This window comes from Onychomys torridus, chromosome 6, assembly GCF_903995425.1.
Source record: "Onychomys torridus chromosome 6, mOncTor1.1, whole genome shotgun sequence".
Taxonomy (NCBI): Eukaryota; Metazoa; Chordata; class Mammalia; order Rodentia; family Cricetidae; genus Onychomys; species Onychomys torridus.
This window is the reverse complement of record NC_050448.1, coordinates 54,063,980-54,090,806: the sequence shown is the minus strand read 5'-3', so window position 1 is coordinate 54,090,806 and position 26,827 is coordinate 54,063,980. Positions and strand designations below refer to the sequence as shown.

General features: G+C 36.5%; 1 protein-coding gene across 3 annotated transcripts in view; it reads right to left on the bottom strand.

Annotated features, from left to right (window-relative positions):
• Positions 1 to 3,059: 3,059 nt before the first annotated feature.
• Positions 3,060 to 26,827, bottom strand: part of Fstl5 (follistatin like 5) — a 572,741-nt gene continuing 548,973 nt past the window's right edge. For all 3 annotated transcript variants that reach the window (XM_036190876.1, XM_036190875.1, XM_036190878.1), the window contains one exon: positions 3,060 to 5,577. In XM_036190876.1, the coding sequence (XP_036046769.1) occupies positions 4,875 to 5,577 (703 nt within the window). In that variant the 3' untranslated portion in view covers positions 3,060 to 4,874. The remainder of the gene's footprint in view (positions 5,578 to 26,827) is intronic.

Genomic DNA, 26,827 nt, shown 5'->3' with positions numbered 1-26,827 from the left:
AAAATTCAATTTAATTAATTTATTTCTTAGAAGAAAAGTCTCTAAAAGAGGTCTGACAGGTGATACAATTCTGAACTGAATTTCATGTTTTTATAGTTTGTCAGCCACACACACACACACACACACACACAGAGAGAGAGAGAGAGAGAGAGAGAGAGAGAGAGAGAGAGAGAGAGAGATTTTATTAAGTAGGCAGGCATGATCTTGGAAATAGCACAGGTTTGCTGCGCAGGCCTTCACTTCTCTTGGTGTACCATTGTTCTCTTTCATCTGAATCCACATTCTCTCTCCCTAAATCTGCTTCTCCCTCACACATTTCAGAGTTCCCTTGATAACATGTCATTCTATCATATCTGTCCCTTTTTATGAACCATGTTTATTAAGCTGCTGTGTCAGGTATGATTCTTTAATAATGCTTAATTTAGAATATATTCCAAATGTATCATTATATATCAAAGACCAAAAGCTCACTTTCTTAAAAATATCTACCTAGTTGATATCTTTCTTCTAATTTCTTTCTTTAATTAAATTTTATTCTATTAAAACAAAGTTTTTAAATGTAGCTATCACTAGAATTTCTTTCTGCTTATACTATTGTTATTGTTCGTGTTTATACTTTTATGGATACCACCACACATAGAGGCCAGAGGTCAAACTAAGCTCTCTTTCCCCTGGTACCATCCAGACATACACATTTGAGAAAGAACTTCTCTGTACAGCAGTAATTAGAATACTCTGGGTGGTCTATTTGGCAAGTTCTTCACAAACTTAGCTCTAACTCATCCCTGAAAATATTGCTAATCCTCTTCCATAGTCCAGTCTTTATTTTTTTTTAATTTTTCATTCATTTTACATAATAACCACAGATGCCCCTCTTCCCTACTCCCACCCGCCCCCCAGGGACCTCCCCCCAACCCATCCTGCATTCCTTCATCCTACAAGGTAAGACCTCCCATGGGGAGTCAGCAGAACCTTGGTACATTCAGTAGAGGCAGGACCAAGCCCTCCCCATGCCTCAAGGCTGTTCAAGGTTCCCCTATATGTAGTGGGCTCTAAAAAGCCAGCTAATGCACCAGGAATGGATTCTGATCCTACTGCCAGAGAGCCTGTTAAGCAGATCAAGCTACACAACTGTCTTGCTTATCCAGAGGGCTTAGTCCAGTCCCACACAGGCTCCACATCTGTCAGTATAAAATTAATGAGTTCCCATTATCTTGGTTCAGTTGTCTCTGTAGATTTCCCCATCATGATCCTGATGCCCTTGCTCATAGAATCTCTCCCCTCTGTCTTTGACTGGATTCCTAGAGCTCAGCCTGGTGCTTGGCTGTGGATCTCTGCATCTGCTTGCATTAGTTACTGGATGAAGGTTCTATAATGACAGTTAGGGTATTCACTGAGCTGATTATTTGGGTAAGCCATTATTCAGGCACCCGCTCCACTATTGCCAGTAGTCTAAGCCACGCCCATCCTTGTGAATTCCCAGGAACTTCCCTAGCACCTGTTTTCTCCCGATTCCCACTCTGTCCTTCTTCCAACTCAATTATCTCATTCCCTTATGTTCTCATCTCCCAACCCCCACTCTCTGTTTCTCCCCCTCACCCCCAGTTGACTCATAGAGAAATCATCTGTTTCCTCTTCGCAGTGTGATCCATGCATCCTTCTTAGGGTCCTCCTCGTTAGCTAGCTTCTTTGGAGCTGTGGGATGTAGTCTGGTTATCCTTTGCTTTACATCTAGTATCTATAGCCAAGCATTTAAAGGGCTTTCAGTCTGTGCTTCTGTCTCAAAACCTAGCCATAAGACCCTCTTTTCTTTAGCTAAGTTTCTTTTCCAATAACTGTCTACTTCCTGTGGCTGGCTTTACTCAGAGGCCTTTCCCATGCCATGCTCCTTTTCCCCTCTGTTGATCATTTTACTCTTTATAGCTCTAACTTCCTTTATCTTCTACTGACTTCCACTCACTGAAGTTGCAGTCTCTTTGTAAGCCATGTTTCTCCTGATTATCTTGCTTTTCGTTCACCTTCAGACTCTGCACGGTGTTGCTGAAACGGCTATTTGCAACACATCTTTAGTCACTAAGTGCAGAGTGATGCTGATGTCTTGTCAGATATCTGTGCTCTGTCTTTGAGGAAGGAAGTGTCAACATCAAAATAATTGCAACATAAATATAATGTTAGCTTTTTGCTAGGTTTACAAGTCTGTACTTTAACTGTTCTGCTTTAAAAAAAAAAAGTGGTGCAGATAGAGAGCATGAGCTTAACAGAGCTAAGGCCCTGCTTTCTTCAACAATGAAAACAAAAGAGAGCATTTTGTGCACATTTAACATACATAGATACTGGCCAAAAAATCATTGATTTGGAGTTTGCTCTTGGGGACTTGTTCGGACGTAATTCCTTAATGTATGAGAGATTTTGAAGAAACAAACATCACAGGAACAGGTTTTGGAACAAACACTAAATAATGAAGGTGTGACAGAGAAAGACAGTGCAAAGTTCCTCCTGGTATTCTTGTTGAGGCCCTTTTAGGTTGACTAGAATTTCACTTCTCCAACTCTATTCTGGGACTTGAGGTCAAGAGACCTCAGGTAATTTATCTAGACTTTTGTTAAACTGCCTGTGCATTTGAATATCCCCATCCAGGTAACTGTTTATCTTATTGTCTCTTAAACTGCTTGTTTGCACAAAACCTCACCCTGAAGCTGTAGAGCAAGATAACCAGATATAGATTTTTGTCTTTAAAATCCCCTTGCTCTGAACACCTGGGCCTACACTTGGGTCCACAATACCTGAGTGTAGTCCCAACCAGCTGGAATAAAGACTTTTGTTTGGGTATAAACTGTATCTTTTCTCTGGTGGGATCCCCATAACAAAAGGATATAGTTAAGGTGGATATATTTCATGAAAAGATGAACTGAAAATTTCTTTGAAAGTCCTCCCTTTATTTTTCTTCCATGTCCTCCTTCACCATCATTTTATTATAGTATAGGGCACCAAATATACATGAAGCCCTAGGGAAGCATACAGTGTCACACACACCAAAGAAATTCTGAGCACACAAGCAATAAAACATAAGAGGTTTATTCTTTTATCAAGCAATGACTACAGACAGCATCCACATGGTATAAGCTTCTAAAGAAGGATGTGCATGTACAGGACAGACTTACACCAAATCATTAACACAAAGACATTGCATGATTCATGTTCACAGGGGAGAAAGTTAGAAAGAGTAAAACAGACTCAATCAGTAAAAACATAAGCTGATTTTTGTTGTTTATTAAATCAATCTCCCTTATGTTCCCTTAAGCTAAGAAGAAATCTATTATCACACAGCCCAGGGTGCTATATACACACAAGAGAGTGCACACTATAAAATTCCAGGTTTCTATGCAGTTTTACACAATTTAAGCTTGAGTAAAATTTGTATTTAAAAAAAGATTTTATTGGATTACCTTCAGCAAAGGGACATTATTTCAATAGCTCATTAGGAGTTTTAGCAACAATAAGAAGAAAAATAAGTAGAAAAGTTTCTCAAACCATTACTATTTCCTTAAACCAGGATAGTTTTTTTCTATTCCAATATCCCAACTTACTGGTATTAATCTATTTCTACTGGTCTTCTATTTTCTCCTTTATTAAAGAGGAAAAAGGCAGTCAGTTTTACTTCTCTACAATATCTCAAGAGACTCAGTTGGGTCACAGCTAGAGCACACAGTTAAAGAGAAGGTACTTTAGGTTATGAAGGAGTAGGAGTCATTTTGGAAAAATGATGAAAGATGGGCTTCTTTGCTAGATATATGTGAATAACAAAATCAATGGAGAAGTTTACCTCCACTCTCCACTGTGACCTCATCTTATCCACTTTCAGTTAAAAAGCATCCATCCTACTTGGACCAACCAAGGCAATGCTATGGGCACCTGCACTGCAGAGAGTGGTTTCAGTTCTATCTCACTGTCTGTCTCTCTATCAGCAGTTCGTTCTGTGCAGACACAGTACTGTTCCTTTCCTAGAACTGAGAAAGTTCATGACTTATGCAACAGTAGGCTACATAAAAGGGTCAATCCTGTTAATAAAGAATGCAATCTTCTGTAAGCAGTTGAATTCCCAGATAAACTTGCACTGATAACATAATGCACACTAGTGAATGAAAGGAAAATGTATGCACAATACATTGCAAAAGGTTTTACCATACATATTTTCTCGCTTCCTGTCCATTTTCTATAGCAAAATGCACATTTTACAGTGAATGCTGGATAGTTTCTCATCTGTATATGGCCTAAGGCCAAATTATGCCTTCACATGACATTTCATTGAAGGTCAAACAAATGCCTGAAGGCAGGATTTGGCGAAAAATATAAACATCTCTTAATAACAGTAGATTCATAGCTATGAGGTTGTCCAATATGCAGAGTTTAGCCTTCCTTTTTCTCCTATGTCATTTCCTTCAAGGCACAAAAGATTATAAACAGTGGATGGGACAGAGTATTTTGAGTTAAGAATTTTAAGATTTCCACAAGACCTTATATTTCAGATTTAAGCATAGCAAAAGGACAGAGAAAAAATAAAATGCCTTAAAAAATGACATGTTGCTTAGGTCATCTGAAATTCCCTGCAGTTTACTTTTTTAAAATAATTTAAAATCTCATTTTATTGGTTTAAAATATAGTTACATGTTTGATTTTTGTGAGTGTTGTAATTGCTAATTAAGTATTGTGTGAAATATTTCTAATCTGCCAATAATTGTAAAAAAAATCTAGCTTATTTGGACAAACAAAGGAGGTTCTGACTAGGATATAAACTTGGAAAAGTTAAGCTGTAATTTAAATAAGGACCAAGTGCAATGTACTGTAAAATTATTTCTCCATAATTAGGTAACTCCTTAGGCATCTCCAACCCAAACGACGGTATTTCCTTTCTGAACTTCGGTGATCTCACAGTTTAACTTATTAAGGCGACCATCCAGAATGAAGAGAGAATCCTTGGAGGGTGTCATCAGGTACTGTCCAAACAGGCCACTGCCTTGGATGTGCCTGTTCTTCTGACTCCAGGGCCAGTCTTCTGTCTTGAGAGGTTCTTTGAGGCTTTTGATCATCTTGACCTTCCCAGAGGAGAGCTCCACAAAGAGCACATCCGTTTGTTGGCTTGAGCTGCCATAGATGTTGTACTGGTGGGCTTCTGTGAAGGATGGCTGGAAGGCCAGGTCAGATATGTGCAGGTTGGTATGGATGTCAAATGCATCCAGGATTTCTCCTCTGATGGTGATATACTGGACTCTTACAAGGCCTTTCACATCATTAACGCTGACAAGATAGTGTCCATCTGGAGAGATGTAAGGGGTGCCAGTCACATCACGATTGAAGCCAATGACTGAGTCAGTCACACTGTCCACCACAAGCTGTGGTGGAAGGGTTCCAGTGATGTCAGGCCTGCAGCTAATAAAGTAGTATCCTCCCAGATGAGTATATGCTAAGGATAGAGGAATGCACTTTGAGTCTTTCAGGTTAATTGTTTTGATGTAGGACATGGTTTCAAGATCAATTTTATGTAGTGCTGCTTCATCTTTATGAAGAATAAATCCAAACCTGAAGAGATAAAACCAAAGTTAGAAAGGAAACTATAGAGTTGTTACCCAATGATGAACATCATGGACAAAAACAAGATCTATCCCAAGGTAGGTCCTGGATTACTGTGGGGGGGGGGGGGGTAATCTACTGTGCATCAGTAACTTTGGAATTAGTATTGGTGTGTCCTGTTCAAATGATTTCTTAAAGTTATTTAATCTCTCTTTATATCCAAATAATTATAAATCCTGCTGAAAAAAAGGAATATAATTTAAAATAATGTGTCTAGTTAATGTAAACAACCAAGTTTACTTTTAACATGAAGAGATAAAGAAATGTTTTCTTTATGTTTCTAAAGATGACAGTGTGTAAAACTGGTTGAATAATATTAAGGCTAGCAAGGATAACAAATTAGAAAAGGGAAGGAGGTCAGAGAGACAAAGAGAGAGAGAGAGAGAGAGAGAGAGAGAGAGAGAGAGAGAGAGAGAGATGTGGGAGTCTAGCTCCCATCTTTTGAACGGTTCTTAGGTGGAGGAGAGAGGAATGAAGAAATGATAGGTAGAAAGAGAGACCTAGCCAATGAGAAGAAAGACAGAAACACAGGATAGCTTTGGGAGGCTGGGTCAATACCCAACCCCCTTGTTCCTTATTGAAAGGGGCTTTTCAGAATATGCCAAGGGAAGAAGCAAATAACCTCCCCCTTGCAAGATCAAAGCATACCATCTAGCCAAGTGTAGACCCCTCCAAACACCTGGTAAACACGTCCATGACCAAACCACCCATTATGTAGCCCTGCTGGGTAAAGCAAGTCAGATTCTCTGACCCTGAGTATTTTGGTCCTCCACAGAGAGAGCACCTATTAAACAAAATTATAGCCTAAGAGTTAGCATTCAGTTTTTGCTATGAGTAATACTGATGGTATAATTTTCTGATAATTCTAAAGCCTCATGAATTAAAGGCCAGAGAAATATTGTTCTCTGTTCATATATAAGGAAAATAGAAGCTTGTATTGCATTAAGATGAAATAAAATAATATAGGAGATATGAAGAGGATGCTGAGAAAAATGAGGAGACAGACAATACAGAAGAATAGAGGACAGAAAAACACAATTAGAATGTATTTAAGAGACATAGGGAACAATTATTTCATATTTACCTAAAAATTCATAAAATACACATTTATATGGATATATACATGCATAGTTTTAAAATGAAGTTATGTCACTTGGAATGATAATTTTTTCACAAGAATCATAGACTATTTAACAAAACCTTAGTACCAGGTATCAAGTTTTTGGTCAGGACAGTCCAAAAAGACACTAATACAATATAGCTTGCTGCTATAGCACTTGGTTGCTCTCAGACATTGAAAGAAATGTGTCACTAATGTTTAGCTTTCATAGAAATGGAAATTGATGTGCAGGCTACCAAGAAAGGAAAGCAATGAATAGTCCTGTTCGGCTATGGTGTCTATGAAACACAGCAACGACCAACATAGTAATATATCCTTAGAGGTGCAAGAGTGTCAAGTTTATCCTATGGTAACCAGAAGAGGTCTAAGAGGGCTTAAGGGCCACTTCACAGGAGGAAAAACATCACACATTTAGTTTATACCTGGCAAAAAAACCTGTAGCTAGTGAGATCATAGATATTAGAGCATAATCTCTTTCCTAAACCTGTGTAATTCCTAACTGCATTCTAAAGATTTATGCCCACAGGTAAGTGGAGATCTCACTTGTCATCAAATAACCTTCTTTTTGAAGCAGAAGGATATCATTACAGAAAGGCAGGTCTAGTAAAATTGCAGGAACAACTGACTTAAGGGTGTCCTCTGCCTAGAACACGACTTTCACATCTAAGGCTCAAACAGCCTCCCAGAGGAGGGGGTGCAGGAAGTTTGTTAGAACCAGAGGACCAGGAAGTCTGCTGTGAGTTTCTGGCTTCCAGTTATGATAGGAATGCTACACCCATGAAATCATAACAGCATGACTGCAAACAAACAAACAAAAATAAAAACCTGAAGACCACTGCATCACTAAATGACATCCCAGCACACATAGAAAAATCTCACTGGGACCCAATACTAGAAAAAGATCTACAAGCAATTAACAAATGTTGAGAAAGAAAGAGTGAGTCTTCCCCAAGGATGAGCACCCTGACTGATTATGCAATACCAAGTGGTCAGCCCTAGAAATAAATACACACACACACACAAACATATATATCACTTATTGTGGTGGTATTGAGTTCCCCAAAATAATGTGCACCCTAATAAACTTATCTGGGGTCAGAGACAGAACAGCTACAATATTAAACATGAGGATAGGCAGTGGTAGCATACACCTTTAATCCTAGCATTCCAGAGGCAGAAATACATCTGTTTAAGGATACAGCCAAGCATGGTGACTCGTCTTTAATCCCAGAGAGTGATGGTAGAAAGCAGAAAGGTATATAAGGAGTCAGGGCCAGAAACTAGAAGCATTTGGCTGGTTAAGCTTTTAGGCTTTGAGCAGCACAGTTCAGCTGAGATTCATTCTGGATGAGGACTGAGAGGCTTCCAGTCTGAGGAAACAGGATCAGCTGAGGAACTGTCAAGGTAATGTAGCTGTGACTTATTCTGCTTCCCTGATCTTTCAGCATTCACCCCAATACCTGGCTCAGGTTTGATTTTATTAATAAGACCTGTTAAGATTCCTGCTACAACTTACTGAACTCAGAAGGTTGTATTTGTGTTTATTTCTTATGTTTGTATTTTATACACACATACACACATATGGAACAACAATGATTACTGAAGAGGCTGTGAATTTGGGTGGAGTTACTGGGGTGGGAAACAAATGTGGGAGGGGCAAGAAAAATGTGAGAGGGAGAAATTAAGTAGTTATATAAATTAAAAATAATTGTAAAGATAATCAGCTATGCAACATGTAGTTTATTTTTTGTACAGTAATAATTATGGGGATTTTATCTACATAAATAAAATTATTCCCACATACAATACAAAAGTAATTCCAGCTGTATCTTCTTATCAGAGCATTAATGTTAATAAGTATATAGGTTTACTATAATAAAAATTTCAGAAATCAGCAGTATGTATGATTATGAAAGAGAAGGAATAATTTAGTACAGAAGTTTACTAAATATTTCATGAAATTGTGACTGTTTCTACATTTATATTTCATATAGTTTTAAGTTTTATATTAAAGACTTAAATGTACAGAAGATCCTTTCAAGAGCTTTCTAAATATTTATTGGAGAAGGTATTGCAGACATATTGAAGATCAAGTCTTCCTGATTTTAATAAGGCTAGAAATTTCAAGACAATAAAAATTTGAAACATTATTAGTGATTAATGCTTAGTCTTTTTACCGATTCTAACTTAGCATCTATTATCATCTCTGTGTACTTGAGATAATATAATTGAAAGCACTATTTATATTTCTGAATGATAGTCAATATTCTTAATAATTTTTTTTTTTTTTTTTTAGGGTCTTGATAGACCACTGTAGACTACTGGCAATGGTCGAGAGAAAGCCGGAACTGACCTAGTCTGGTGATCGGATGGCCAAACACCCCACTGTCATGCTAGAAATTTCATCCAATGACTGAGGGAAGTGGATGCAAAGAGCCATGGCCAGGCCTCAGGTGGAGCTCCCAGAGTCCAGTTGTCAAGAAAGAGGAGAGATTACATGAGCCAGAATTGTTGAGACCAAGATTGGAAAAAGCACAAGGACCAACAGCCAAACTAATGGAAACAAATGAACTGTGAACTAAAAGTGGAGGAGCCCCCAACTGGATCAGGCCTTCTGGATAAGTGAGAAGATAAGTGAGACGGTAGAATAGCTTGAACTGTTTGGGATGCACCCAGGCAATGGGACCTGGGCCTGTCCTTAGTGCACGAGCTGGCTGTTTGGAACCTGGGACTTATGCAGGGACACTTTGCTCAGCCTGGAAGAGCACTGGACCTGCCTGTACTGAATCCACCAGGTTGAACTGAATCCCCAGGGGAGTCTTTGCCCTGGAGGAGATGGGAATGGAGGGGAGGGGCTAGGGGGAAGGTGGGGGCAGGAGGGGGGAGGACAGGGGAACCCATGGCTGATATGTAAAATTAAATTAAATTATAAAATAAAATAAAGTATTCTTAATAATCTTTAATACAGAAGTATATTATACCAATTATTTTGTAAATAATATAAAACAAAAAATCCTTTAAAAGCTAGATGATTCACATATTTTTGCTTTGTTTGTTTTATTTTTCAAGACAGGGTTTCTCTGTGTAGCTTTGCACCTTTTGTGGAACTCACTCTGTAGCCCAGGCTGTCCTTGAACTCACAGAGATCTGCCTGCCTGTACCTCCAGAGTGCTGGGATTAAAGGTGTGCTGCACCACCACCACCACCACCACCACCACCACCACCACCACCACCTGGCTTGATTCACATATTTTTATAACTCAGAATCAAAAAATATAAAATCCTAGGTTTTGCTATCCATGTTCAAATTTATTTTAATAAAAAATTCCAACCCACTGTCAAATAAAACATGTTGTCTTTCCATTAATGAATAATTATTATGAACACATTGGTATAGAAGTATACCATTAATGGGATTATGAGTTCTAATGGCAGATATTCTTTTCAGATATAAATTGTACATGAGCTCAGAGGAAAAGCAATATTGGGCTCATTTAATGAAAGCAATAATCCAACCAAGTCTTGCTATTTAAGCTTTTCCAGTTATGTTGAGTACTCTAGCCCCTTTGGGCAATGGGTTGTACTTGCTAATGAGAAAGAATGAGCCAAGCTCTCTGTTCACCTGAACTCCTTCAACTATGTGATGGATGCACTCACATTTTCCGAGATACAGCCTGGCTTCTTTTCCATAACTTAAAAAAACTGTTCCATTTGAAAATGCAGGAGCCCCCAAAATGATGATAAAATGGTACTTATTTTAGCCACATACTGTGTTTCAGAATTGAGTACTGAAACAAAAAACAAAAAACAAAAAAAACAAAAAAAGCCGGGCACACACACCTTTAATCCCAGCACTTGGGAGGCAGAGCCAGGTGGATCTCTGTGAGTTCAAGGCCAGCCTGGGCTACCAAGTGAGTTCCAGGAAAAAGGCGCAAATCTACACAGAGAAATCCTGTTTCAAAACAAACAAACAAACAAACAAAAAAACAGAATTGAGTACTGAGCAGATAAGCAGATGCAGGAGAGTGCCACCATTGCTTTATTGGCTAGAAGTGATGCTTCAAAATAAAAGTCTTCTTTCAAAACAGCTTGCTATTCAGAAGGCTCCACTGTTCATTAGGCTGTGATTAATACTTATGAGATTCAACTTTCATGCATGCTTATTATCTTCATAAAGTCCTGTGTGGTGCTGGCTTGTCTAGCATTTGTAAAAATGTTAGCATAGAAGTTTGCAGCAAACAGCATTGTAATTGCCCTCAAACTCATAGTTTGACTGGAAATTATTGTTATTTAACCTGTATAGCCCCATGTGGGGTGGTTAGATTTGGTGTAGTGAGTTATGTATCTTCTTTATTTGCTTGCTTGCCTGTCTTTCAGAGTATCTAGTCAATGGAGTTTATTTGGAAGTTGTAATAAAAAAAGTCCTCACTTGAGTGACTTTCTTTATGTTCTGCCATGTCCTGCAGTCCCCCTGGCTGCAGTGAAGTAGTGCCTTCTTTCCAGCCTACTTAGTTTCCTGACACAGTTTTCACTGAAATAGACCTTGTGGAAACATGGTCTTCTGTAGAGTCCTTACTTCCCTAAGTTTCAATTTCTGTGTCGGCAGGAAGAGGATACAGCACCAGCATACTTTGAGGAAGGGAGAAGTGTGTATATTGCCAAACACAAAACCAACAGCCTTGCAAGCTTAAGGAGAGTGTTTTCCTGCAGGAATCACATATACTACATTTGCACTGTAACTTCATGCTTTGTGTATCTATTTCCTACTTACCAAGTAAATAAAGGGTTTTTTTTAATTGCTGTGGTTTTTGTCATTTTTCTTTGTTCAATTTTAATTTTCATCATATATGCATATTGTATGTTGCACAGGGTTATACAAGAACTCTTAGATGCAACTACATAACTATGCGAAGTACATTTCCCCACACTCACACCTCCAACCTTTCACTTTCTACCCTCTCACCCATTAGTCCTATTCCTTTGGACAGTTTCCCTTCAATCCTAATGTTGCATATACATGCATGATTCATTTGTGACAAAATATCACAAGCCATGACGTGCAAAGCAAAAACACACTTAGAATCCACTTTCCGTTACAGCTACCATCACCACTGTGCCACCCAATCTTCTGGCTATGGTTCAGATGCCATCGTTCCCCAAGTGTGCATGATGGGAAGCTCGGTTCTCAGTTTAAAGTGTAAATGGGGTGGAAGACTTGAGTAGAGACTGTGTCCTCAGAAGGAATTGTAGAATTCTCAGCCTCATGGCTTCCTGTTCTGATATTCAATCTTGAAAACTTCCTCCTACCTTGATTGCATTGAAATGCTTGGTCCCCCAAATACAAACTGTTAGGACTGCTCCATGCTGAGCTTTCAGCTTCCAAAACTGTGAGTTAAATAAACTTACTTTATTTATAAAATGAGCTACCATTGGTATTTTGTTATACCAATAAAAAAATGGACTAATACATACAGATATATTGCTCCATACTTGAGAGATCAGGGACACAATGAGAACCTTGTGTGCATTTTTATTTTACTCTCATTTATATCTATAGGATGAATACTCAGTTTCTACCTTACCTGGCTTCTAAATTTCTCACACTATGAAGGAGTAAATCATTCACTCCACTTTTTGTTTATATTCAATACAGTGTCTCATTAAGTTGTTTAGTGGGGGTCTCTGACTTCTTCACACAAATAATCATTCTGACAGCCTCTGACGTAGCTAGAATGATGGTATGTGCCTCTACCTGGCCAGACTGTCACTGGACCATCTTCAGAGGTTCTGCCTCAGTACTTACTGAAGAGATGGCCTACCGGCCATGGTGAACTAGGTGATGCACAAATATTGGCATCAGAAGTAGTTACTTGTGTTACTTATGAGTTGTTTTTCTTTTATTGTTAATAGCAGAGAATGTTCTAGTTGGTGTTAGGATCAAGGTATCAAAGGAGAGAGAGGGGCAGTCAGTGTCATCTCATGGTCATCCAGGTTCATTGCAAGGAAACCACAGTGTCCTGGCTACAGTGGGAATAGCAGTTGTGCAGAGAGAAGAATGGCTGAGTCATTGTGAAGCCTGCCTGTGTGAAAGCTGAAGATTCCATGGCACACACTGAAGTGCCACACCAATGTTTCCCTCATTGTTCTTTTCTCAGACTGCCTCCAAATGCGTCAGTTCACCAAAAGTGTCTCAAAACCGTCTCTGGTCACTACCATCCTACAGCAGCTGCCAAGTAGTCAAGATTTGTTTAAACCCTGAGATATATTCCTTGATATATTGAGAAAGAAGTTATGTGATATCTATCAGTGTTCATTAAAAGTTGCCATCGTGAATGCTAAGAGCATTGTTCTTACATGGTGGCAGATGCACCCAATGTGGGAAGGAAATAACCACCTGTAAGATTTGAAGATTAACAATGATTTCTCTGATCTTCATGAAGAACTTCTATTCACAGAGTTCTTAGAACTTCCCAACAAAGCTATTGTCCATATTGCTTATTTTTAATGTTTAACCATATAGGTTTAAAATTGTTATCAGAAGCTAAGGATTCACAAAAAGCCACTTCTTCCTTCTGACTTGAGCTTCCAGGAACTTTTACAGACCTTAGCACCAATATGTCCACACATACTGATGGGAAGAAATACAAATCAGCAAGTGGAGCCTGAATGTATTTAAGCAATGACAGGCACCATGCCCTCTCCTGAAAATCATGTGCCTTTAATTAACACCACCAGAAAGAGAATTGCCTAAAGCTTGTCAAAGATTTCGATTATTGAATATATAGTCCTTTAAATAAAATTCCATAGCAAAAGAATTTCAACAGGAAATATTTTTACGGACATATGTGTGGTTAATCCTTTATCCAAAACATGTGATTAGGTGGTATGCATCTCCTAAATAAGGATATATAGAATTATTTACATCAAGCTTTCTTAATCAGACTATGAATGATTTTTAGACTGGAAGGGAAGAAATGCTAAATACATAAAGGAGAGAGATGGCCAAGTCTTACTCCATATAATAAGCAGACAAAAGTAAGCCACATTTCACCCTATGGGACACCACATTTTGCCACTACAAAGATGTCTTCTCGTCTTCACCACCGACACTCTCTGTGGACAAAAGCCACGTATGTGACACAAGCCACCATTCACTACTTAGGACTTACTTTCTCTTAATGTTTCCTACTATCTTAGACTGGCCCATGTAAGAAAAACATAAATTGTGTTCCTGTACACTAGATTTAGACTGTTTCTGAATTTCACGTAAATGAGTAACAGCCATATCAGCTATGGCCATGTTCACATTTTGGGGAGTGATACCAAGAACTAGAATTGCCACATTTACTAATGTGTTAAACTAAAACAAGGACAGATTCAGAGCAAGATGATACTTTGGTGAAATGATGACACTCTGAAGTTTTCTGGTTTTAAAACATAGGCTAAAAGGCTAAAAAAATACTGAACTAAACAACATCCTCCCACCCATCTTACATTCGTGTTTATGTTACTGAAATTTCATAGGGGAGATTGCACATTTCCTCGTTAATGTGGTAGTTACTGGCTGCTCTCTATTTGGATTTAAGACCCCCTCAACAAAGGTGATACTATACCTAGTATAAGAGAGATAGCTAAATACTCAGTGTTATTGAAATCATGGTTATTGAAGGAGAATCTACAACCACTAATTTATTAATCCAGAATAATTCCTAATAACTTATACCCATCTGTCTTTATATCTACAGAGAGATATACTCTTTACCCCTCATTTTCAATACGAAGAGAACATGATATTCAAAAAACCACAACCAATTACAATGTGGAGTGATGGTGTCCCAATCCCTATGACTACATCTATAAAACATTCATCACACCTAAGGCTCAGCAGACCTTGTGGAAGAGAAGGCAGAAATATCTTAAGAGCCAGATGATCAGGGACTTTGCTGTGAGATTATGTTCCCTTGTAACATCAGAAACTATACCCATAAATATGTCTCACCAACATAACCACTAAAACATGAGCTGAACAAGGAGAACACAAACAAACATGCCAAATTGCATGAGGAAAAGTCCATGAGGTCTCACCCGTACACGAAGTGTTACAGACAACAGAGTGAAGCTGGGAGTAGAAGATGAGGTCCTCCTCACCTAAGAGAAAGAACAATGGCTCTCTGTCTATTGACAAATGGTCAGCCTTGAAATTATACATGCAAGTAACATTGAACGAAATAACAGGCCAGTTTTGGGAATTATATATATATATATACTACATTGTCTTTAATGGGACATGTTTTGTGTATGAGTTGATGAATGAACATTTAGATATTTTCAATAAAATTTATGGAAAAGAAAGTCATAAATTTGAACAGGAGTAAAAAGATGTATATGTAAGCCTTTGGAGGAAAGAAATGGAAGGGAAAAATTTTGTAATTAAAATACAGGATCAACATTACAAAAAAGTAAAGCAAAGGATTTTAAATGCTTGCACTATAAAGAAATTTGAATGTATGTGACAAAGAGTTCACCTATGCAGTTCCATTGATTTATTCTGCAGGTAAGATTTATAAACAGTATTGATTAAGATTGGTGTTACATATCAATTAAAGCAGAAAGGTAAAATTTTAAATCCAAATATCAATGACAGAACAAAAAAGCACTGAGAAAATCCTATATGTGTAGTCCAACCCTCCAAAAGAAGTCATCTCTGAGAGATTCAGAGATTCAAAGTACAGGGTTATACAGAAATGAGAGAAGGGGGGACTGAATGGGCAGTACCACATGTGTAAATGTGTCAGCTTGTCAGTTGCAAAGTTGCTGACATTTAATAGCCTATATCTATTTATATATCTTTGTTTACTTGCAAAGAAACTCAGGAGGTTTAGTCATCCTGAATGAATAAAAGTAAAATCACAAGAATTATAAACACTAGAAACTTCCACAGTAATCCAGAAAGGTTTTATATGTTTATTAAATGAAACACATTGAATTCTTGTAAAAAAAAAATCTTATCACATCATCTATTTTATATCTACATTTAGAAATAAATGGGCAATACTTGGAGGCACTCTACGCTTGGAAACTCTCTGTCTATACTGGTCTATGAATCCTAGAGGGGCTCTTCAAACTAATTCCTAGACTCTATTTTTAACCCTCAACTCACATTTCTAGTCCTGTAGCAGACCACTCCTAAGGACTGTCTTTCTTCTTTGACTCCACTGCCTAGGGATTCCAGTACACCTCATAGGAAGCCCAGTTTTTCTTTTTCCTGTGGAATCTTTCAGAGACTGCCCCCTTGTATCCCATATCCATACCTTTGTGGCACCCCCTGTGGGGACACTGGGCAGGAATTCAGATACACTCCCTAGCAAGCAACCCAGAGCCACCAAACATTCTTAAGATGCAGAGAGAGAACCAAACCAAGGAAAAGAACACACACCCAACAAAGACAAGAACAGATATCTATAAATATCAAGCAAACAAAAGTAGGTGTCATGAGCAATTAGAGTCACTATAAGAGCAAAATAAGACAGGTTTAAAGGACACATATTTTCATGATATATATTTGTGTTCAGGATTTTAACCATGTGACTTTCTAACCATTTGGCAGATTTTATTTTTTAGGAAAAAAATATTGAAGAAATTTGTTTACTGTCACAATCATCCCAAACCTAGATATATAGAGGACAGTATAAGAATGCTATCATTAACATCCAAGACAGCACACCTCAATGAGAACCCAGCTACATTAGGCCTTAGAAATGCAGTATAGCTGAAGTCAAAGACAAGGACTTTAAATTAGAAATAGTGGTAAAAAGTACCTGGTTTGACTGGAATTGGCATTTAAGTACAATGTAAACTAGTCCAGTGCAATCTATACCCCATGTCTAGTACCCATGTCAGCCTGATGAAGGACATGGAAAAGAAATAAATAGCCTGAATCCTCAAGGAAAACTTCAGTCATCCAACAGTGGATGCTGATACTTATAATCTCAACTTCCTAGAAGGGTACTGGGAGCTTCTGTAAAGACAAGCCAAGTGGCAGATGAAACTACACTCCTGTTTTGACTACTAAAACACATTTCTATTATGCCAGGACTCTTCTGGATATTCTGTATTAGCCTGCATCCCAGAAGGAAAGGGAAATTTACAATCAGAATAAAAAAGAGCAAGATAAAATAATTGCTTGTAGGAAATGGAAATCTGGTCACAGGGATGGGACAGTGGTGTAACATGGGACTATATTAATAAAGCTGTTATATGCCAGAGTCTGAGAAGAAAGAGTTACATGTTTATTTGTGTTTTGTGCAGAGCTGTGAATTTGAGCTGAAGAAACAGTTGCTTATACACAAATCCACAGATAATATGCAGAGAGGAAAATCAATATAGTGGGTTCTCATTATTTACTATGCATTTCTGTCAGGATTTTCATTGGTCACAGCAACAGGAATTCATCTTTCTGGGACATTGGAACAAAGTCACATAAAGAAATTAAAATAAAAAGTATATAAAATAACGAAAGGCAAATTTTAAAAAATGAAGAATCATTCTATGCTATGAAATACGTATAATTAAATATAAAGTCAAAAGAATATTTATGTTTTTCAAGACATATATTTATGCACAATGTTGAACCATGTGAATTTATTAACCAATTGGTAAATTTTGTTTTAGGAGAAAAAATGAATAAATCTGTTTAATGACATTATAAAATGTTAATTTACTAATTTTATATAATAAGTACATAAATATAGGCATACAGAAATGCATGCACTACATATCTAGGTATACACATACATTATACTCCACTGATAAAATCTGAAGTATACACATATGTAATACTCCACTCATAAAATATGAAGTACATCAAGGTATTTTATCTAAATGGAAAATATTGTTGGAATAAATTGTTCATGTGTTATTTAACATTATAGACAAGATACAGGCTTCATGTATGCTACCTTAAACAATCAGCCTAACATGATGTGAAAATGTGAGTATCCTTCACTTTTACACAAAATGAAATCTGCAGAGGTGAATTAATAATAATAATGATAACAATAAAAGAGACAGACAAATAATGGGAATGACCATATATACTTAGATCAAACACAAAATTGTGTAAGTAAAATTGATAAGGCTTAATGAATTCGGCCATATTATTTAATAATATTCAGAGAACCCTGAAAGAATGAAAGAAATTTTAACAGGAAGAGATCAATATTCATCTACATCATTAATTAGTAAGAATTGAAAGGTACAGTGATTAAGTAAACAAGTGGGTATTCCCTTCCACTGAAAGACACTCATGGCCTCTTGTAGATGTAACCTTCTTGTTAAATAAGAAACACAGAGCCAAAGGCAGAGTTAAATGCCAAGAGGTCAGGGCAATAGCTGAGAGCTGAAAACCTTACCCTTCACTGCTTCTGCTGTCTTTCCTCTCTGCAAGAGAGCTACTTCCTGTGTTTTTCTCTTTTTTATAGACTTTCTGTTCTGCCTTCTCATTGGTTGTAAACCCAAGCACATGACCTCCTCATCAGTGCCTGTCTGTACAGACCTCCAGGTCTTCTATGGTTGGTATTGAGATTAAAGGCTTGTGTCTCCATGCTGGCTGTATCCTTGAACACACAGAGATCCACCTGGCTCTGCCTCCCAAGTGCTGGGATTAAAGGTGTGCACCACCACCGCCCAGCTTCTGCTATGACTTGCTCTGACCCCAAGGCAACTTTATTAACATACAAATAAAGTCACATTTCAGTACAAATAAAATAACACCATAGCCTCTAACATAAATATTCAATTTCTGTAAAGAATTAGGTGAACATAAGTAAGTCAATGCCAAAGAATTTCATGAATTTGTTGGCAATAGCAGTAGATGTTAAGACTGAGAGCTAATGTTGATTTGTAGGAACTGATGCTCTCAGAAACACTTTTAGAAATGGAATCATTTTAGACTTTCATTTTATTCTGAATAATAAATTAGCATATTCTTGTAAATGTGAAATGGGTATTTAAAAAGGCAATAATTATTCTCACTTCATTTCCTTAATAAATGCTCACATGCATGAATAATCACTACAACAATGGCTTCAGTAACGATTTTTAAATCTAAATATCCAACAATAGAGGAAGGAATGAGCTATATACCAATGCAACTCCATCCTGAAGTTATAAAAATAATAATGTACAAAACTGACAGAGGTATTTACATTTTATTTTAATACTTCTTTATTTTTCTTTTTATGTATGTGTGCCTCAGTATATGTATGTATACTACATTTGTGCAGAGGCCTGCAGAGATCAGAAGAAGACATCAGATTCCCTTGATTTGGAGTTACAGGTAACTGTGTGGTGTCATGTGGGTGCCATCAACTGAACCTGGTTCCTCTTCTAGAGCAGTAAGTGCCCTTAAATACAGAGACATCTCTCTAGACCCAGATGTTAATTTTTAAATAAATACATCCTATATTGAAAGAAACATTTTGTAATTTATAATACTTAGGCAAACTTTCTTCAATAATTGATCTCAAAGATCATTCAAAAAATTGTTATTGCTTTGAAGATAAAAGTTTTACATGTCCTTCAGAGACATAAAAGGAGAATTTTTTATTATTAATATATACATTTTTTAGTGGTTTGGTTACTGTAAATAAGAAGCCAAATATATAAAGACAATGTTTCATGGTGCACTGTTAAAGTGATTAGCTAGCATTCTTGTGGATCTAGATTTCATCAATACCCAAATGTTGGGGGTGAGTAGGGGTGTGTGTGTGTGTGTGTGTGTGTGTGTGTGTATGTGTGTGTGTTCATAATCAACTTAGGTATTTGTCAGCTGAATACATTTCAATAAGTGAGAAAGTAATTTCATTTAACAAATTAGGAATATGTGCTAAAAGATGCTAAAAAGTGGAATTTTCTCACACTACTGATGACACATTTCCTTGCATGTAGACAATAACTAGTAATTAGCATTGAGGATCTTTGTCATGTTTATGTACCTCGCGATAATAACTTAATTACCCTGAAGAGATAATGATAAATGTGCATGGAAGTTTTTGTGACAATACATTCATAACACCATTATGTATAACTGAAAAATTGTGTAAGCAGTTTAAAAGCACAAACGTAAGTACAAAATGCTGATATAGTATGTGATGCTAACATACCACATAAATTGCTGATAATAAAATGTTAGTCTTACATTAACAATTGTTTTAAAATTGTATAAAAGAATAATATTGTGTGAATGCTGTAATTAAACCTTTAGAAGTAAAATAAGCAAACCCACACATGAAGTGAAGAGAAAATTGAGTTCAACAATGGTCTTGTTCAGAGAGTGGATCAGGCTTGCTTTGTTTTATTTGTTTCAGTTTTATAGACTTTGTTTATGAGCATAGTCTATGTCTTTGATAAGAAACTTATATAGTAGATAATAAATGAATGATCAATATACGTAGGAACATAAGTATCACTTGGTTCTAAATAAAACTTCAGTAGCTCTTACAATTGGTTACTATCAATTTGTACTTCAATATGCATTAAAATTCATGTAGATATATGTAAGAATGTCCCATGATGCTTTACTGAAAGGATTCACATGTGCAAAGTCTCACATTCAGATGTAAGTATGTTGAATTAATTTTAGGTGTCATGATATGCTTACGTATTAAATGAATGGAAAAGATTTTTAAATACAAATACTATTTGTACCATCAATGAATAGGGAGATAATGAAGAGCTAATAGTGTAGTTAAAAAGGGAACAAAGGCTAATACCAGACTGAGGGTCAGTACAAACTGCTTCCATCTGTGATAGCATTAAAGAACTGTCATAGCAGAATTAAACTACAACATCACCAATAAAAAATGCTTGCATCTGAGGTTCTTATAGGGACAGGATACATTAACAAAGAACTCTGGTGAAAATGACAACAAATGCTTTCCTCCTAATGAAATCGTCCCATAAAATAAGCCGGGGATCACATTTTATATTTACCTAAGTATTAATTGTTTTCAAAATTACATATATATATTCTAAAAATTAAAACATAATTACATCATTCCCCCTTCCCCCTCCTTCTTCCTGTGTTCTCAGTGTTTTTTTTTTTAAATTTGTTAGCTCCTTTTCTTTGTTTATTTTCACCTAGATGTATAAACAAATGTATAAATACAGGAGATGGGGATTTAGCTCAGTGGTAGAGTGCTTGCCTAGCAAGCACAAGGCCCTGGGTTCAGTCCTCAGCTCCAGAAAAAAGAAAAAAAAAAAAGAAATGTATAAATACAATCTGCTGAATACATTTAGTGTTGTTGTATGTGCATGATTTCAGGGCTGATTATTTGGAATTAACTCATCTATTTGGGAGCTCATTATCATGAGAAACTAATGTTCCCTCTCTCTCTGGTCCTTAGTTACCTATAGGGCTTTGTTGGTGCATTGGGTCTCAAAATTTTCCTATGGGTGCTGTCATTATTTGGCTCCTGTTTAGGTTGCCATCTTATTGAGCTATTATGGAAGTAATAATTTCTCTATAATTTCCAGAATACTTCATTTTTGAAAATTGCCTTGAAATTCATCCTTTATTATTTTTTTAAATTTTATAATTTAATTTAATTTTACATATCAGCCATGGATTCCCATGTCCTCCCTCCTTCTCCCCTGCCCTCCCGCCAATCTACCCCCATTCCCATCTATTCCAGGGCAAGGACTCCCCTGGGGATTCAGCTCAGCCTGGTAGATTCAGTAGAGGCATGCCTAGTCTCCTCCTCCCTTCACCCAGGCTGAGCAAAGTGTCCCAGCATAGGACCCAGGCTCCAAAAAGCCAGCTCATCTTTTTCATAACCCAAATTCTGTACTTAAAATTGTACGTATGCTACTTATCTGCATTTTAATTTTTAAAAGCATTTGAAGAACTTCCATTTTGTTTTAGTCTATTGCATGCAATTTGATGACTGCATTCCAGATGTAAAATTCAGTGTTCTGTTATTTTATATTGGAAAAGGTGGACCTCTGCAGACCCTGAACTGAACAGACAAACTGCAAAAGAGAGAAGCAAAAAACTGTAAGGAGTTGAACTTTTAACTGTCCTCGGGAATGAGCCTGTCTGAATTCAGTAGACTTTCCCTAGTGACCTCTGCTTTTAATTTCTCTAATGATACTATGAAGAAATGTATGAAATATTATCAAGATAATTGTAGAATAGAAAACCCAAAATGTTCCTGATATTAATGCTCTAAATCTCCCAAAGACTATAATCTCATGGATTTAGTTTCTGTTTGTATAATGGTTGATTGTGCTAGCTAAGTCCTGGAATACTCTGACAATAAATTAGTTTGAGGAACCTCTATGTCTTAAGTAATGACACTGCTATGAAGGGTGCAGAATACAGATATAGTATTGACAACAATGGGCTGAAATTGGCTGTAGTTCACTTGGAAGGAAATCCTACTGCTGCTATTCAAAAGTTATATCATTCATGCTAATGAATTTAGAATGTAACAATGACAGCCTTTTCTTAGTATCTTAAATTGATTTATATTATCTTACTATTGTTTGATTTTTATCTTAGATTTACTTAAAACATTTTGAAGTGATTAAAAATATATTTATGTATATCTGAAAATTCTGCATCCATTAAGAGCAGATAGAAGACACAAAGAGTCTGCTTCTAAGAAGTCTAGTTAATAGGATGGAGCTCACATTGCTGACCAGGAGAGTAAATGAAGACAGGTACATTCAAACATTCTCTCCAGAAGACAGTGTTCAAAACAAAGGGAATGTGGGAACTAGTAGGAAAAATTTTGCACAAAATATATTTGTTAAAGCTCATTCAAATAAAATTGTTATAAACAAAAATATTATAAGTAATATCCTGAATTGCTGATGCCAATTTTATTTTAATTTTTAATTCTTTTCTAGAAGGATCTAAAGTTCTGAACATTATTGGTTGTTGATTGAAACATTATTACTGAGTTGAGAAGGTCCACTTTGGAAGAAGACAACATTGGACTCTCTTTTCAGAAAGTATTCACAGCATTTATGGGTTGTATAGCATCCTTTGCTTCAACTCAGTAGAACTGGTAAGTTTTATTTATGTTAGGTCAGCCTACAGTGGTTTCCCTTGTTATCTCTTTATAAATGACAGGCACATGAGGAATTTGGTCTTTGAGCTGGGGCAAGTGAAGACTCAATGGCTGCCACCACCATCTTCTAAAGAGATTTAAAAACATAGCTTCAAAATATTTTTATGAAATCTACTGTGTACATTGTCTTGAACCCTATGTTTTCCTGAAATGTCAAAATAGAATTTGGAACTTCCAGAAACTAGTAGTGATTATTGAACATAAGTGAAAATCCGAACATTGGCTCATCATGAATTCTTCGCCACAGTGAAAGAATTGCCACTTTGTAATTTCTATAGTTTTCTGTTTTCAATGCATTTATGACTCCAGATTATCTTACTATCTTTATAAAATTAACAGTTTGTTTTTATTTGAAAACAAAGAAGATTTATTCTAAATTGATAAACTCCTTAAAAATCTTCACATATTAGAAGTCCTCCTAATTGCTCTAGCTAGTTTAATATAATTCACCAAAATTGAAATGATTCAGCAGCACACCAATTTCCTTTGATCTCTTCTCGGGAAGTCTCCAGAATTTTCTCTGCCTTTACTCTATTACTGATCTCTGTTCAAAATTCTTTTCATGTTACAGACTTGCCTCTTCATAAACAAAATCATTAAGGGTTTATAATAAAGAATTGTATATTAAGCACATCTTTGGTTCATCCTTATATTTAGTCAATGTTGTTTAAAAGAGAAAGGTAACCATCCCATAGAAGACTGTCAAGTCTTATTAGACTTATAAACAAGATAAAGGTGATTAATTCAATTAAACAGATATCTGTTCGGAAATAGTAAAGAATAACCCCATTTAATGCATGAATAAAATCTGCTACATATACTGTATCTATGTGGCATATATACTTCTAGAGTCTTTTGACTAATTTTAGTCATCACTTCACAGGTCATTTATGCAACCTAGGAATATCCCATAGGTGACATTATACCTCATAATTTATAATAAAAAGTAGATAAGAACCCAGCAAAATTTACTGTAAAATATTCACTAAATAAATTCAACAAAATGTATAACAAGCACTGGTAGTCAAGAAAAAAGTTATAATATGAATGACTTAAAAATAATATGAAAATAACTATATATACTAGGAATTCAAGTACATTTTAATTGGCAACTCTTTTGTCCTCCATCTGGATTTATTAGTGACTTGATGCTTTTGTCCATTAGAGATATGGGTTTTAAGGCTCAAAGTGAGTATTCTGACCTGAGTTACTGGTGCCTGTTTTCTCAGACACTTAAAAATGTGCTTTATTGCCAGGCTGACTTTGAATTTTTGTCTCTTACCTTGAAAGGTTTACTTTATCTGAACTTTGGAGCTATTATTTTTTCACTATGTGTTTCCAAATAATGGTTCTTTGTTTCTTTCTAAATAATGTATAATCAGCAAGAATTAAAAAACTTGTGTATAAAGTCTGATATATTATAGGTACTTAGTAAATTACAGCTATTATCATTAAGAAAAAATAATAAAATGTCAAGAAAATATACTGAAATTACAAAGGCTGCAAATATCAGTGAGTAGCTTATTCTTGCCTGGAATTTATGCCATTTTCTTGACAAAGACTGATGCACAGAAATATTTAGGGGCACAACTCTCTCCTTGTTCCATTTTCTTACACGTTTATTTTTATGGCTCATTTAGTTTTTTAGACTAATTTTGTACCTTTGATTACACAAAAGAGATATGCAGCAAAACAACGCAACATGAACAGCACTTCTGAGTACTGTCTGCTAACTACTTCTGACATGGTTTTTAATTTATGTCTACAGAGGGCAGGAGATGATGGATGGCCAGTTTGAGTAACTTGTTAATTGACAGCCATAAGGAACTGTTTCTACTTTAGGTATGTAAGTATTTGTGGCAGTATTTACATTAATTCTGAGCATATACACGTCCAAATTTGTTGATGGGCTTTTCCATAATAACCTATCAATACCAATATATAGAGTAGTAAATACTTTTCTTGAAGTATCATGACCTATTGCAATAAATATCATCATGACTACTATTCTAAAAGAAAACTTTTAAAGCATCATGTGGTGATGGGTCTCCATAGTCTGGTGTGTGTTGTCTGATTGATGTGTCCCAATGTATCAAACACTTCAGAACTGACTAGGCCTCTGGCACTTCATCTGGTTCCTTTAATGTATTTGTGTTGTTATTGAAAGAAGATGTTTCCTAAAAGCTTTTGCTATTACTTTTTCGTTTCTTAAGATTTTTGTCCTTGCCTTCATCCCTGCTATCATATCAGCACAGTGATGACTGGGTAGTTTATGAAGGACAGCACTCTGGAGGCTGGGATAGGCAGGGGGAAAAAAGCACCAGTCTGGGGACTGCTTCTTGGTGAGTCCTCACATGGTAGAAGGTTAAAAGAATAGAGAGTAGCTCAATTCCTCATTTAGTTCTCTTGATGAGGCAGAACCTCACTGCTCATCTAAACATTTCCCAAAGTGCTCCATTGCAGCTCAAATTGCAGGGAAATGTTTGGAGGGCACAAAAAGTCTGTCAAGTCATGGCAGTGCCCTGTTCTCCCCCCCTGTTTATTCTTAAATATTATTGATCTTCTTATCACTCCTCTCAATATATGACAGCTTCAGGTACATAGAGTGCTGTTTATGTCGCATTTAATAACATACCCTCTTTAACCTTTAATTTTCTGTTTTAATTGTAATCTGTTGAATTCATGCTAGAGGCTAGAAATCTATCACTGACTGCTTCTAAGGATTTTATAGATAAAGGATGAAAATATGGGAACAGGGCTAGGGTTTGTCTGCTTTCAGATTTCACTACTAGCTAAATCTTGGTTTCTCAGAATTTAAATTTCTCATCTGTAAAATGAGAGCAGCAGAGTGAGATCTCATATTTTTTGAAGACTGTATTAATGCAATCAAGTAATAAAGGTATCGTGCTTATACTACAAGTTAATTAAATAAATATGTTAAGATATTTGTGAATTCATGAATTCCTCTAAATCTGTGTATACACTATTGTATTAGGAACAAACTTCCACTGTGAGGGGAGACATTATAATACTCTTCACCTCTGAGTTGCTATTGCTGTGATGAAACACCATGACCAAAGCAACTTGGGGAAGAAAGGGTTTATTTCAGTTTATACTCATCCATATTGTTGTTCATCATAAAAGGAAGTAAGTACATGAACTCAAACTGATGCAGAGACCACATAGAAGTGCTGCTTACTGGCTTACTCACCATGGCTTGCTCAGCCTGCTTTCTTATAGAACTCAGGACCACCAGCCCAAGGATAGATAGCACCACCCTTAATGGGCTGGGTCCTCCCTCACCAATCACCAATTAAGAACACACCCTACAGACTTGCCCACAGCCCCATCTTATTGAGGCATTTTCTCATTTGAGGTTCACTCTTCTCAAATGACTTTAGTTTCTGTCAAGTCAACGTAAAACTATCCAGATACTCTTAAAGAAAATAAAAGTCACTCTCAGGAAATGAAGCCAAAAGTTATAAAGCATGGGTCAGATGGAGAAGTAGGAAATAAACACAAGAAACAAGACAGGTAACATGTTCTAACAGCCCGATGAGTTCTTGCATTTCACAAGTGAAATGTGTAATGTGGAGCTGTTTACTTATACTCTTTTCTAAGACCCTGAGAATTGAGCCTTGGGCGGGCTTATCTGCAGAACTGGTTCTTTCCAGCATTGAGCTCTATCAAAGAGACAATCATCAGCGTGCATTATTTCTCTATCATCTTCCAAATAGCCTGAGACACTCTGCTCCATTACTTTGCAGGGCTTCTGCAGGGGTTCAAGGATAACTTATAATCTTTCAAGAGAGTGGAGTTCAGAGCTTCAGTTGCTGTGGATTACCAGTTGTGTTGGAGACATATCACCCTGTGATCACTCTGCATGTGTTTCCTGTCTTATGGCCTCTTTATTCTTTACTAGAGATTCTCTGTTCTCTATAAA